Source organism: Zonotrichia leucophrys, chromosome 17, assembly GCF_028769735.1.
Source record: "Zonotrichia leucophrys gambelii isolate GWCS_2022_RI chromosome 17, RI_Zleu_2.0, whole genome shotgun sequence".
NCBI classification, from domain to species: Eukaryota; Metazoa; Chordata; class Aves; order Passeriformes; family Passerellidae; genus Zonotrichia; species Zonotrichia leucophrys.
Window position 1 is genome coordinate 9,428,798 of NC_088186.1, and position 14,591 is coordinate 9,443,388.

The 14,591-nt window shown below is 50.0% G+C and overlaps 1 protein-coding gene across 10 annotated transcripts in view; it reads right to left on the minus strand.

The window, feature by feature from the left end:
* Positions 1-248: 248 nt before the first annotated feature.
* The window catches only part of EHMT1 (euchromatic histone lysine methyltransferase 1), a 123,691-nt gene continuing 109,348 nt past the window's right edge, over positions 249-14,591 (minus strand). For all 10 annotated transcript variants that reach the window (XM_064727575.1, XM_064727577.1, XM_064727583.1 and 7 more), the window contains 5 exons: positions 13,003-13,118; positions 10,753-10,839; positions 4,944-5,022; positions 2,751-2,926; positions 249-1,797 (listed from right to left, as the gene is read on the minus strand). In XM_064727575.1, coding sequence (XP_064583645.1) covers positions 1,611-1,797; positions 2,751-2,926; positions 4,944-5,022; positions 10,753-10,839; positions 13,003-13,118 — 645 coding nt within the window. In that variant the 3' untranslated portion in view covers positions 249-1,610. The remainder of the gene's footprint in view (positions 1,798-2,750; positions 2,927-4,943; positions 5,023-10,752; positions 10,840-13,002; positions 13,119-14,591) is intronic.

Genomic DNA, 14,591 nt, shown 5'->3' on the forward strand with positions numbered 1-14,591 from the left:
TTTAAAACTGTCAAAAACATTAACAGAAAAAAATAATAATAATAAACATGATGGCATTATGAATGTTCTAGAAGAGATGAACAACAAAAAAAAAAAAAACTTGTTACTGCACTAATTACAGTATTTAAAGATATATGCAAAAAAAAAAATTAAGATAATGACCTGCCCAGCCACCACACAAAAGGTGATGGCAAATTTATTCACACTACAATACTAACAATTTAAAAAAAGTTTTGTTTTTTCCTGCATTTTTATACTAAAATCACTTTGTTCTTTTTATACAATTGATAAGTTTATATTCACGTGGTGAGCAAAAATCACACCAGAATCAGCACCGTTTTGTTTTGTGGTTTCTTTTTGTTGTCGTTTTGGTTTTTTTGGTTTTTTTGTGGGTTTTGTTGTTTTTTGTGGTTTTTTTTTTAAGCTTTTTTTTTTGCCTTTTTTTTTCTTCCATGTTTTTAATGCTTGTCCCCGATGTTTCAATAATGGTAAAAAATAAATCAGTTTATTGAAACCTCATAGCGTGTGGCTTAAAAATCAATCCAAGGTGCCCAGCGTGGAGCAAAGGGATGCAAACAGACGAGCTGGTGGCAGCTGGGATCTTCTCACCCTGACACGTCTGTCCACCCCAGCCAGTCCAGGTCCTCTATAATATATATATCATTCACTTTATTTTTAAAAAAAGGGGAGGGAAAACTGGTTTTCTTCAGGAATTAGTGTCTTGTAAAATCCTCTTCAGCCTTCTCTCTCTCTAAAACCACTGGTGGGATGGGGTGAGGGGAATTCCTTCACGGAGGAACCCAACACTGAGACAGGAGCAGGGCGTGGAGCAGAGCTGGTCTGAACGGAGAAAATCCAGGAGGGAGAGAGCCAGGATCACAGGGAAAGATTCTGGGATTCTTCTCATCAGATGAGAAAAAAGGGTTTGGAGAGAATTGAGGGTATTTTGTAGGGCCCCACCACAACGTCCTGCGAGATGGGGGAGGAATTATTCATTCATATATTAAAAAAAAAAAAAAAACAGAAACAAACAAAAAACCACCCAACCAACCAAAAAACCAACCAAACCAACAAAAAACCAACCAGCACAACCTGCCCCGGGGCTGTGCCAAGGACACCCAGAGGCAGCTCCCTCCCAGAACCGAGTCCCATCAAGTATGCAGAGTTTGCTGTGGCGGTGAGGGCGGGAGGGCTCCAGGGCATTCCGAGGACGGCGGGAGGGCTCCCCTGCCTCTGACAGCATCAGCGCCTTCACAGGGGACACCAGGACAGCTCGGGTGGCCAAAACAACGCAACAGCCACCCCTGCACACAGAGCTGTGAAACCCAGCAGCTTTCCAGGAGCAGGGAGGGGAGAACAACACCACGGAGGTGGAATCTGCTTTCACTCCTTCCTCAAGTAACAGTCGGTGGCACAGCCCTAAGTGTCACAAACCCTCGGCTTTCCTTGAGCGGGGTTTTTTTTTCCTTTTTTTCTTTTTTTTTTTTTCTTTTTTCTTTTTTTTTTTTTAATTTTCCGTGTTGTTTTGTGTCTTTTTTTTTTCTCTCTCTCTCTCTTCTCTCTCTTTAAATTGCGACAGTACGTGAGTGCCTGGGGCGGGAGGGTGGGTGTCAGAAGGGGCCGGCGGCGCTGGCGGCCGAGCTGGTGTCGGGCAGCCCGTTCTCCTGCGTGTCCTGGGCAGAGGTGCTCGCCTGCCGCTGCGCCAGCGCCGAGCTCGAGTGTTTGCACTTGGGTGAACCGCACTGACAGCTGAAGAATTTGCCTTTGATGTCCCAGAACCTGTCCCCGTAGTCGAAGCTGCAACAGAGAGAGAGACAGGAGGGGTCAGTGAGACATCAGTGCTGCCACAGCTAAAGAGAACCTGGGGTGGGCTGGGTTGGAGCAGCCTCAGAGACCATCCTGTTCCATGGGCAGAGACAAGCTTCCATTAGAGCTCCAGCCTGGCCTTGGACAGCTCCAGGGGCAGCCATAGCTTCTCTGGGCAACCTGAGCCAGGGCCTCACTGCCCTCATTGTGGAAGGCTGCAGTGACGGATCCTATCCAGGGAGGCCACAACCCGACAGATTTCTTCCTTTATCTAACACAATCTAACCCTGCCCTCTGGCAGTGGGAGCCATTCCCTGTGTCCTGTCCTTCCACCCCTTGTCCCCAGTCCCTCTCCAGCTCTCCTGGAGCCCCTTCAGGCCCTGGCAGGGGCTCTGAGCTCTCCCTGGAGCTTCTCCTCTCCAGGTGAGCACCCCCAGCTCTCCCAGCCTGGCTGCAGCCCTGGAGCAGCTCTGTGGCCTCCTCTGGATCTCTCCAGCAGCTCCAGCTCCTCCCTGGGCTGGAGGAACCTTACTAGTTCTCTTCTTACTAACTATTCTAGAAGCAGCAGTAGCGATAATCCAGGCCTATGTTTTCGTACTCCTACTAAGCCTCTACCTACAAGAAAATCTCTAACTCTCAATGGCACACCAAGCACATTCTTATCACATGGTTGACCCTAGCCTGTGACCCATCCTAGGAGCAGCCACTGCTCTAATAACTACCTCAGGGCTGGGGCAGCTCTGCAGTGGGGTCTCACCTGGGCACAGGGGCACAATCCCCCTTTTCCTATTACCCATGCTGGGCCCAGGGCTATGAGTGGGCATGGCCAGGTCAATCCTGGAGCTTTGCAAACTTCAGGGGGACCCCGAGGGAGCACAGGGATGGAGCGGGGCAGCTGGGGAGCAGCACAGCTCAGTGTCCCAGCACGGCAGGGGTGCACGTACCCGATCTCCTCTCCAGCCTCTATGTGCCGGGTGCTGAAGAAGGCGATGCGGGGGAAGCGCAGGTCCTGGTGGGACATGAACACCCGCACGGGGATGAGGTTGGGCTCGCACAGGTGGTTGATGAAGCGGCTGATGTTGCCATAGAAACGGGCGTCGATGCAGTAAACCTCTCCATCCTGGGGAGAAACGGGGCAGGGCTCGTCAGGGGTTCATGGCTTTTATAAATGAGCAGGCTCTGCATTCATGCTGCACAGAGCTCCAGGAGCACTCGTGTGGGTTTGAATGGACTGGGAACACACACACAGACTTTCATACACAACAGTACCCTCAAACCAGAGTTTACTGCACACCCCACACCCCCCAGGAGCAGGTTTTTAACACTCTGGCACACCAGTTCTCCCAGTCCAAGCACCAGTTTGGCACAATGGGATTGATGTTCAGTGCAGACACCTTACGGGTGTTCCAACCCCTGGATAGGGGAACAGGCATCTGTTCTGTCCTCTAATTGAACATGACAGCTTGGAAACACAAAGCCAGAGCCTTGAGAAAACACAGGGTTGTGCAGATAAGAGAGAAAGTGAGAACACAAAAATTCCCTTTCCAGAGAGCCCAGAGAGCAGTAATACTTTGTTTTCCTTGAAAATAAAAGAACCCCCCTCAGGGCTTTTTATTCCAGCAGAGAATGACTGTGCAAAGCAGAGGCTTTAATTACAGCAGCTAATTTCAGTTGCAAAGAGGCCAAAAGCAAAAGGATCCATTAGTGGTGCTCCAAGTCCCTTTTGGACAAGCACCTCGGATCGTTAATGGATGAGCTGTGCCACGTCACACTCGGGGTGCAGGAGCCCAGGAAAACATCCCAGAACTGGGGGAGGCATCACCCCAGCAGGCCTGGGGCACACACAGTGTCACCAGCCCTGGTTTCATCAATCAGAGACTTCACTCCCTCAGTTTCATCCACAGAAATGCCATGGTGGGGCAGGATGATACATCCACATCCACAGCAGGACATGGGACACTCCAGGATCACCTCACACAGGGCTGTGAGCAACAGCCCAAGGGACAGGGACAACAGAAAACAAAACCCAGACAACAGAAATGACAGCCCAGGTAACAGAAATGACATCCCAACCACTCTCACCATTCCAGCCCTTCCTTTGATTCACACCAGGACCTCGAGGCCCCCAGGGTTGGGATTCACACCCTGGCAATGCCCCATCACTCTGGAGGACACAAAACCTGCTGGCTCTGCCCTGTCCTTCCCTGCCCAGCCTGATGGGCAGCTTTAGCCATCCCCCAGTGATTTGGTGCCTGCTTTTCTCCAGGTGTTCCACCTTGGTGTCCCTTCCTGCTTCCCTGAAGGATTCCCAGGAGCCAGCACAGAGGTTCTCCCTCAGGGCTGAGCAAGAGGCAGGGCAGGGCCCAGCTGGGCTCTTGCTCATAAACCAGGCTAAAGTCCTTTTCAACTTCTTAATTACAGTCTGACCCCCTGTTTGCACACCAGACTCATTATTTCTCCTTTCTCAGCTTTTGAAATGTGTGTTGCTTTAAAGAAATGAGGAAAAAAAATAAAGCAAAGCTTCTTTGTCACCAGCTGATGACAGAAACAAGGCACAGAGTGTTTTACAGCCTTCCTTGGAAGCCTCCCCACTCCTGTGAGTCCCCAGCTCACCTCTTCTCACTTCTCCTTTCCCAGAGGGAGTCTGAAGTCATGGCCTTGCTTAAAACTTTTAGATTGTACTTTGCAAAGTAAAATTTCTGCCCTGAGAGCCCTCACAGAGCAGTGCAGGGGAACAAACAGCAGCACAAGGTGCCTGATGGATCCTTTCTGAGTGAACAGGGTTTGTGGGGTGTTTTTTAATCTTTCAGCTCATCCTCACTTCATGAAGAACTCACAGAGCTGCCAATCACACAGGTGCCAGGCTGGGAGTACCAAAACCTGGACAATGGAGCTCAGGATGCCCCAAGGGGTTTGACAGAAGAGCACCTTGCTCAGAAGTGGTGTGGGCAGCACATGTTGGATCTGCTGCCCTTTCAACCAGCCCTAACCCTCACCTCAACCACCTTTCCCCTAAAGCACAGCAACTGTGCTCTCTGCAGGATTTCACTGCACATCAAGATGGAGACAATGATTCTCTGGGCTCTTTGAGGAGTCAGGAGCTGGGGTTTGTGTGTTGCACCCTGCAGACACAGTACCTTGTTGTCCAGGTCGAAGAGGTAGGAGTCCTCCTCACGGACATCGGCCTCGGAGTCGGAGATCAGCTCCCCAACGTACCTGTGGGCACAGGGACAGGCAGGAATGAGACCACAGCCTCAAACCCCTCCTTTTGGGAGAGAGAAACACCCCAAAATGGAGCCCAGACACAGATGGGCAACCACAGCACACTGCTGGCCAGCTCCAAGCTACCAAACTGAGCTTTGTTAACTTCCAGCACTGAAAATCTGGCTCCAAACTCCACCTCTTCAGAGCAACACTTAAATAATATTATAAATTACATTAATGATATTAAAACCACTTTAATATTAAAAATCAATTTATTTTTTCCTGAGGACTAAGTTTCCTTTTGCAAATCTGTTAGCCAAGATCAACACACAATCCAAGTCTCCTGAAGTTCCTGGTCAGACTCAGGCTGTCCCACAACCACTGCAGTGCTCATGCTGCTCACACCCCAAAACAAAACATTTTTGTCTGCCCTTCATGTATTTCCCAGGATATTTTGAGCAATTACAGCTCAAACAACTACAAAACTTTTGGTTTAAAAGTCTTAGGTTTGCTTTAAAAGTCTAACCTAACGTGGCAGGATCCCTGGATCCCTTCTCAATCCCTCCTGACCCAGGATAAATGTGAGCTGTGGTCCCAGGTACAGCCACCCTGCTGTAAAACCAGGGGACAGGCAGGTCCTCCAAGGAGAATGAAGCAGGTGCTGCTTGGTCTGGGCTTGCTGAGAAGCACCAGACAGCCAGAGAGGTCTGGGTTTGATGCAAACCTCCCTTGTTGCAGGAGCCCCCACAGCACTGGTGTTCCCCACCTCTGTCTCTCCATCATTTTGAACAGTTATGGACTGTCAAGGTTCAACAGTACCTGCCCTGAGCTGCTCCAGTCAAAGTAAGAGACTCAGAGAGGAGGAACTGAGGGAGGGTGTGAGGAAGAGGAGCAGCACAGCAGCTTTCAAGCTTTTCAAGTGTCCAAGGCCAGAGTTTGGAGCAATATGGGGTAGTGGAAGTGTCCCTGCACATGGCAGAAATGGGATTTAAGGTCACTTCCAACCACCCCAGTCTGTGTTTCTGTGATTTTGGTGTGTAAGTGTTGCCAGCCTGCAATGAAACAGTGATTATTCCAAGCAAAGGATTCACCACATGAATAAATATTCCTTGCAGCATCAACAGAACTTCCATGGCCATGCTCTCACAGCATTCCTGCAGCCCTCAGGCACATTCCAAGTGTTAAACAACTGCCTCCAATCCCCCAGGGCTCAATGAAGCACTTAACTCCCAGGCTGGGGAGGAGGAGAGCCAGGAAACATGAACCTGGAGAGCATCCCTGAGCTCTGTGACCAGGATTTCTGGCTGTAGCTCCCAACTGGGAGCCTCCTGTTTGCCCTCACTGCTCCACTACTGGAAATCACCCACTCCTTGGAGGCCTGAAGCACAGAAAGGTGGCCAGAGAGGGAGGGAAATTGCTGTGGGAAGGCCCAGCAGGCAGCAGCAGCTGAGAACAGCTGAATAATTCTGCTCAGAGAGGCCCCGTGCCCAGGGACAGCCAGTGCAGGTTTATAATTCCATGAAATAAAATACCACAACCAAATTAAAAATCGTTGGTTTAATGCTCCTTCAAAGCCTATTCCTGTAACTCATTTCCTTTCCAGGGCTGTTCAAAGATATTAACAGGTCCCTGATTTTCCAGGCCCAAAGTTAGGGAAGGATGTGCAAGGGGTGCATGTTCCTCCCAAAAAACAGCAGGAGCCCCTTCATTTAACAACTCCTGTGCTCAAGGCAGTGCCTTTCTCCCCAGCAGATGTTCAGCACACTGATGGCAAAGAACTCCATCCCAGAGCTTCCCAGGGCCTCTCATCACTGCTCAGACAGCCTGGGCTCGAGTGAGCTTGGAACAGATGATCTTGGAGGTCATTTCCAACCTCAATGACTCTGTGATCAGAGGGGATTCCATGCAAAAACCAAGAGCAATGAGCAGTCCCTAGCACAGGCTCCAGGGTTTTCCACAGGATGTGGGGGACAGGAGGCCTGGCTGCAGCTCCTCTGCATGAAAATCAGGCTGAAACACCTGCCTTGATGCAGCTGGCACCTTCCTAAAGCACCACTGGAACAGAAAGCAAATATTCAATAGCCATAAATGGATGCAAAAGGAACAGAGCAGATCCTCTGGTTTCTGCATCCCACTAACTCCCAGCCTCTCCAACAAAAGGCAGCAGCAGCTGTGCTGTTTCCAGAAGGAGCAGCTCCAGCAGCTACCAACCAAGCATGAACAGAGCAGATCCAACCCAACCCACAGCAGCAGCACAGGGTGAGCAACAGCAGCTTCTGAACAGCACCAAATTCCAAAGCCAGGGAGAAAGCTGCCCTGAGCACAGCCCTGAGGGGCTGCAGAGCCTGCAGGCTCCATGGAGCCCTGTGGGACAGGAGGGTGACACTGCCACACCTCCCCTTGATGCCTTGTGCAGCTGCCCTAGAACAGAGGCTGGACAGAGCTAAAGAACAAAGCAGGGATTTATGAAAAGCATCTCCTCAATGGATCCACCTTGGGCAGCACAAGAGCCCAGCCAGGGCTGCACCCAAGATGAACCAAAATGGCCCCAAAATGCACGGCCGGGCACGGGGTCTCTCCCTTTGATCAGTTCTGCTCCATTTGCACCTTGCAGTTCATTGTCCCATTCCAGCTTTAGCCCAGGCAGTCCCACCCTGCTTGTTTTTCTCTCTCCAGCCCTCGGTGTTTGTGCTCTTGGGCTGAGATTTGGATCATTTGTCCTTGGTGCCCAGCTGGAGCAGGAATTGTTTTGTCTCCCTGCTCTGTGCACAGAGCTCACCCTGCCCTCATGTGAAGCCCAGACCCACTCACTAAAGCAGCACAGAATGTGAAAAATAGAAAAGATAAACCTGAGGCATCACCCTCACCAAGCTGCTGCTCCCAGGGCTGTGCACAAGGGACAGGAGGCAGTTACAGAGTCACAGAACCATGAGGGTTGGGAGAGATCTTCAGGACCACTGAGTCCAGACATGAACCCACCCCCAGCACCATCACCCCAGACCCCATCCCCAGCTGCCACACCCAGATGCCTTTTGAGCACTTCCAGAGGTGGTGACTCCAACACCTCCCTGGGTGACTCATTCCAATGCCTGACCTCCCCTTCAGCAAAAAGCCATTTCCATAGCTCTGATCTGAAGCTCCCCTGGTGCAACTTGAGGCCATTTTTCTTTTCACTGATTCCCTGGGAGCACAGCCCGAGCCCCCCGGCTATCCCCTCCTGTCAGGAGCTGTGCAGAGCCACAAGGGCCCCCTGAGCCTCCTTTGCTCCAGGCTGAGCCCCTTCCCAGCTCCCTCAGCCTCTCCTGGTGCCTGTGAAGAGTTCCAGGATGAAGGTCACACCAACAAAGGTCACACCAGTACAATGATCCTTCCACAGCAGAGCAATAACCACTGGACAGAGCAGCTGCCCACCCAGGGCTCTAATGCAGATGTTTAACACAAAATGCTCTTCCAGAGGAGCTGCTCCTGGGATCTGCTGTGTCCTGGCAGCCCTGAGCACTGCCAGCCCTGGGGCTGCTTTGCAGAGAGGAGGAAAAGCAGGAACCAGGTCTATGGATGCTCATAGAGAATCACAGGAAGGACTCATGGAGCCAAGGGCTTGGATTTGGTGAGTGAGAAAATGAGTGTGTGACACAGGGGGAATGTGCATGGGCACGACATTAATTAGCTCAGCTGTTTAGTAAGCAGCTCATTTAGCTAATGAAGGTTATCAGCAGTGGAACAGTGCCAGCAGCCCCTGGCAAGGCTGGGGGCAGTCAGGCTGTGGGATGTGTCCCCCATCAGCCCCAGTGCTCTGCAATGTGTGTTCATCACCCCTTCCCTGGGCCGTGCCCTCTCTGCCTGCTCCTCCTGTGCAGGGTTTGCTGAAGTCTCTGCCTTTTTTCCTTGCAGCAGTTTCATCACAGCCTCTGGTCTGTTCTGGGCACTGCACCATGACCCTGGGACCTCTGGTACTTATGGACAGCCCTGCACAAGGCCAGGCCTGAGACACTCCCACAAACAGCAGCTTTTGGCTTTATCTCTAAAAAAATATTTTAGCAGCTGGCAGCTCCTTACACAGAAGAAATACTCGGCCAATTCACTGCAGAATTATCTTTTCCTTTATTTTTTATTTTAAATACTGTAATAATCTTCCTCAATCCCTCACCCAATTCCAAAACACATCAATAACTAGATCTAAAAACAACCAGCAACTATTTCCATGATGGACATGAGCCTTATTTAGAAGATCCTCAGTCACTGTAGTATTGCAATGATGAAAACACTTTCTAAACTATTTCATAAAGTACATATACCACTTTAAAGCCTCAAGCTGTGGGGTCTGATGACAGGTTTTCCACTTGACATAAATCTGAACATTTCTGTGCCTAAGTACTTTATTGAGTGAGGGCCAAAACATGTGCTTAACCCCAAGTGCTTCCTTGTTTTGCTGAATCAGACTAAGCCAGAGCTGTGACACTGGAAAACCTCTGGAGAAGTCAGGATTGAAGCAGAGAACGTTGTTCCCCACTGCCCTGGCCTGCAGTGCCCATATCTGCAGCAAACAGGAGTTGAGCACATCTTGCAGCACAACCTAAATGTGCTTTTCCCCCATAATTTGTGTTTCAAAGTGGGAAGAGCTGAGCACAGATCCCAGCAAGACAGAGGGAAGTAGAGAAAGCTCCACACTATGAGAAGCAGGACAGACAGAGCAGGGAATGGAGTCAGGAAACCTCTGGCTGAGGGCAGGCAGCTGGGCTCAATGCCAGCTTGATCTGCATGAAAACCTCTCCCTGAAAGGGAGCAAAGCATGTGTGCCCTGGGGAGCTGCTGGGGCTGCTGGGATGGTGAAAGCTGCACAACTCACTCCTGGATTAGGGAACAGCTGAGGGTTTTGGGATGGTGAAAGCTGCACGACTCAGTGCTGGATTGGGAAGTGCTGGGGTTTTGGGGATGGTGAAAGCTGCACAACTCATTCAGTGCTGGATTTGGGAAGTGCTGAGGCTGCTAGGATGGTGAAAGCTGCATAACTTACTCCTGGATTTGGGAATGGATAGGATTTTCTGGGCTGCACAACTCAGTGGTGGATTTGGGAAGTGCTGGGTTGCTGGGATGTGAAAGCTGCACAACTTACTCCTGGATTTGGGAATGGATGGGATTTGCTGGGTTCATGGAAGCTGCAGAATTCACTCAGTGCTGGATTTGGGCAGTGCTGGGGTTTTTGGGATGGTGAAAGCTGCACAACTCAGTGCTGGATTTGGGAAGTGCTGGGGCTGCTGAGATGGTGAAAGCTGTACAACTTACTCCTGGATTTGGGGTTGCTGGGCTAGTGAAAGCTGTACAATTTATTCCTGGATTTGGGAATGGATGGGATTTGCTGGGCTGCACAACTCATTCAGTGCTGGATTTGGGCAAGGCTGGGGTTGTAGGGATGGTGAAAGCTGCACAACTCACTCAGTCCTGGATTTGGGAAGTGCTGTGTTGCTGGGCTGGTGAAAGCTGCACACCTTACTCCTGGATTTGGGAATGGATGGGATTTGCTGGGCTGCACAACTCATTCCTGGATTTGGGCAATGCTGGGGTTTTGGGCTGCTGAAAGCTGCACAGTGCTGGATTTGGGCAGTGCTGGGGTTTTGGGGTGGTGAAAGCTGCACAGTGCTGGATTGGGCAGTGCTGGGGTTTTGGGGTGGTGAAAGCTGCACAAGTCAGTGCTGGATTTAGGAAGTGCTGGGGTTTTGGGGGGGCGAAAGCTGCAGCACTCACTCGCACACGAAGGTTCCCAGAGGAATGTCCTGCATCGTCCGCACTCCCCAGCCCATCTTCTGTGTCCGGTAAAGCTGCAACCGAGTCCTGGAAAAAAGGAAAGGAGGAGATGGAGCCACACTGATGGCAGCACTCCATGGGAAGGATGAATTTTCATGGAGAGATGAGCAAAAAGCCAGCACCTTCCATCAGCACACACTCCCAGAGGATTTTAATATTCACCCTCCCGTTCTCACCCTGCAGGGATGCTCCACTCCCATAGCTCCCAGCTGTGGGCAGATGTTGGCATGGAAACAGCCCAGGGACAAGGGACAGGTGCCAGTCAGCCCCTTCTGCCTGCCCAGGTGCACACCAAGGGGCTGGGGAAGAGGGGACAGGGCTGGATGCCCTTTGTGATCATGATTTACAGAGGATATCAGAACCCCACCAGCAGCATTTCCTTCCCCTCCATGCAGCCCTTGGGGAGGCAGGGGAGGTGGAAGGGGATTGACAGCAGTGGAGTGGTGCTGAGGGGGAAGGCAGGGATCTCCCAGGGACTAAAAAACACCTTGAGCTAAGTGCTCTGACCCCTCTGCCCTCTGCCAAAGCCAGGGCATTCAGCAATTCCATCATATCCAGCTGCCTGGCTGAAAGACAAGAAAGAAAAGCTGCAACTTGAGACTTCTTGGTGTAATAGCTGCTCTGTGGAATTTTACTGATGGGGGTTATAGGCAGAGAAACAATCCTGTAAGTCATTCTGCCTCCTGCTCAGCCAGAACCTGAGTTAAGTGCAGGATGAACAGTCTCCAGGGCTAGGAAGAGCTTGCTCTATCCCTGAGGGAACCAAAACCCACTCTCAGCAACGCTGTTATCGGAATTAAGTGAAATCTGATGCTCACCTTAACTTCCCCCTGTTGCTTTTCCCAGTGCTTCTCTTCCCCCCACCCACTCCCTCCTGCACTGTCAGCTCAAACCAGGGGATGTGAACTTCATCCTGTCTGCCCACAGCTGCACCAGGACACACCTCAGGGGAGTCATTGCTCTCACAGAAGCAGGGTCTAACACTGGGTTTGGGGCTTGGGGGAGCTCCCCCAGCTTTTGGCATGTCCATCAGAGCAGAGCTCAGATCTGGCTCTGCTCTGGAGCCAGCACTGATGGCAGCAGGGCTGTGGCTCTGAGCTGAGCCTGCCAGCTGAGCTGGGCCAGGCTGCCAGCTGGATACGTGTGCTCTGCCAGGCAGAGCTAATTTGGAGCCAATCTGATAAAGGAAGCACTGCAAACAGAGCAGCAGCAGCACCCCTGTGTCAGCTGCAGCCCCCAGCAGGAGCCTTCCCCACTGCCTCCCCAGGGACTGTGAGCTCTGCCCAGCACCTGACCCTCCTTCCCAGCAGAGCTGCTCTCCCTGGCTTGTGTTGGGTTCCCAACCCTTCCCATCTTTTAGAAAAAACACTTCAGAAAGGCAAAAAAATGCAAAAGCAACAGCTCTAGCTTTACAGCTCCTGTAGAAACACCCACGGAGGCAGCGGAGCTTGGCAGGGAAAACCAGAGAGAGGTAAAGTTCTGAGGAAACACATCGAGTTCCTTCCTTGCTTATTTTTAACAGTGCAAAATGTCATTGAAACTACAAAGCTTGCAAAAAGAGTGTTGTCAGCACTACAAAGAAATTCTAAAAAGTTTTTGGGGTTTTTTTCCAGTGGGATGCCTTTGAACTTAGTGCAGGGAGAAACTCCTCCATAGCAGAGGTCCAAACCAAAACATTGACATTTTTAGCCAGGCACCAAAATCCCAGGGGTGTAACCTGGAGCAGAGAGGCCAACAGGCATTCAGGTATCCAGTTCAGGGGGAATCATGCCAAGAACTTGTAAATTTTAAGCAGCCAAATCTGGCTATGCTGGCCTGTATTTCTAATCTAGACTGCTGGCTTACAAGATCTTCTGAATTCAGACTCTGCAGCTCAGCTGCTGCCATGTCCTTCTCAGCTCTCCCCCTGAGACACCACACTTGGGCTGTGCATGCAAACCCACAAGCCATTTGTATGTTTTATGGTCAGCTGATGAGAGAGCACTGCAGTTCCCACCTGAGGGTGCAAACATTAACTGAGATGTTAATTGAGCTCATCAACCCACTGCTGCTCCACTCCCACTGGCAGCATGCAGGATCCCACTTCCATCCCACCAGCCCCAGCTTCCCTGCTGGGTTCTGTGGGATTATGGGTGAGCTGAGAGCCACGAGGCTGATGGGTTTGGGGCTGTGTTTGCCCCTCCTGCCCACCTGAGGCCGTTCTGCACCACCCGGTTCCTGCAGGTTCTCCAGCACGAGCACGCGTGGTTGCACTCGAAGATCAGGGGGGGCTCAGCCATGTTGAACTCGGGCAGGAGTCGGCCATCCTGAAGGAGAGAACCACCCCAGTCTGGGTTATTTGTCCCCAAAACCACAGAAATTCCCCCCAGGGTTAAAAACAGGCCAGAGAACCCCATGGTGAAGTTGTGCCCAAAGCCAGCGTCAGAGCTCAGGTTCTGCTGAGACATAAACTATAAGGAATTTAGAGATTTTAGAGGAGCTAAGATTTTAGTAAGACATAAGCTTTATTATAGTTAATCAAAATAAATGGGTAGGCCTTGATGAAGTTAAGAGTTAGTAGTTCACTAATAATTGATTGCTTGTCAACATAATGTTGATTAGCTGCGTTTGTAATGAAGAATATAGAAACATAAATAGCTTTTAGGAACATAAGACAATTGTGGCCTCCTCTGCTCTGAAACCAACTGAAGATGGGGAATGGGAGTTCTACCAACGGTTCATTTGTCACATTTGCATTGAAAAGGCAGAAAGGTCAGAACGAGGAAGACTTCATTTATTTGCTCATTTTGGGACCCCTCCCCATTAAATGGACCACCAACCCATTTCAAGGAACAAACTACACATGCTTAATGGCTTTTGGACTAATTACCATGGGAAGCAGGGAATGGGATGTACCAAAGTTATGAATATGCATTTATATTTTGAGTATTCAATACCTGTATAGATAAAAGGACTCTGTAATCACCTGTAAATTGCAATGTGTATTTGGGAGCTATCCCTCAATAAACATTCACTTTCTAACTTTAAACTGCTAGAGAGTTTTTATCTGTCACAGTTGGATATCAGTAGTAGATCAATATCCATATTTTTTAATAAATCACCAAAGTGGTTTTTTTGCTCTACCCTGACAGCAGCACAGTCACCACTGTCACCCACAGCTGACAAACAGCCAGAGAATTTAGATTTTTGCTGCCTGCTATCACCCTACACAGCATTAAAAAAAAACCCTCGCAGTGCTGTGCAGAAAACTGGTGTGCATCATCATCATTATTGCCATTTGCTGTGCTGGAGGGAGAAATGGATGCTTAGTCTGCCTCTGGAATAAAGCCTGAACTTGCAGAGTCCAAGGCCAGTGCACTCAAGTTCTGTGAATCACACTACATTCCCAAATAACACTTCCAAAAAAACCCTACAATTCAATTATTTACCAACATACAGAATTAAGGAAGTGATGGATGTAATTTATCATATTTAACAAATTTGGCTTTTAAGGCTTGAGAGGTGTAATCACCTATTAATGTGTAAATAAAATGGCTACAAAGCCAAGAAAGATGCCAACACTGCCCCTGGGAGAAACCTGCAGAGATTCACAGAACTTCTGATCTTTGTAGCACCTGCCCAAAGATGAATCTCAAAACCTCCCTGGAGGGTTGAAGCATTTACCCAAAACAAACCTGACTCTTGGCAATGTGGCAGTCAAAGCATCTTTACTCTGCCTTCATCCAGGAGAATCACAATAAATAAAAGCAGATTTTTAAAAATTCTCTTTCTACTCCCCT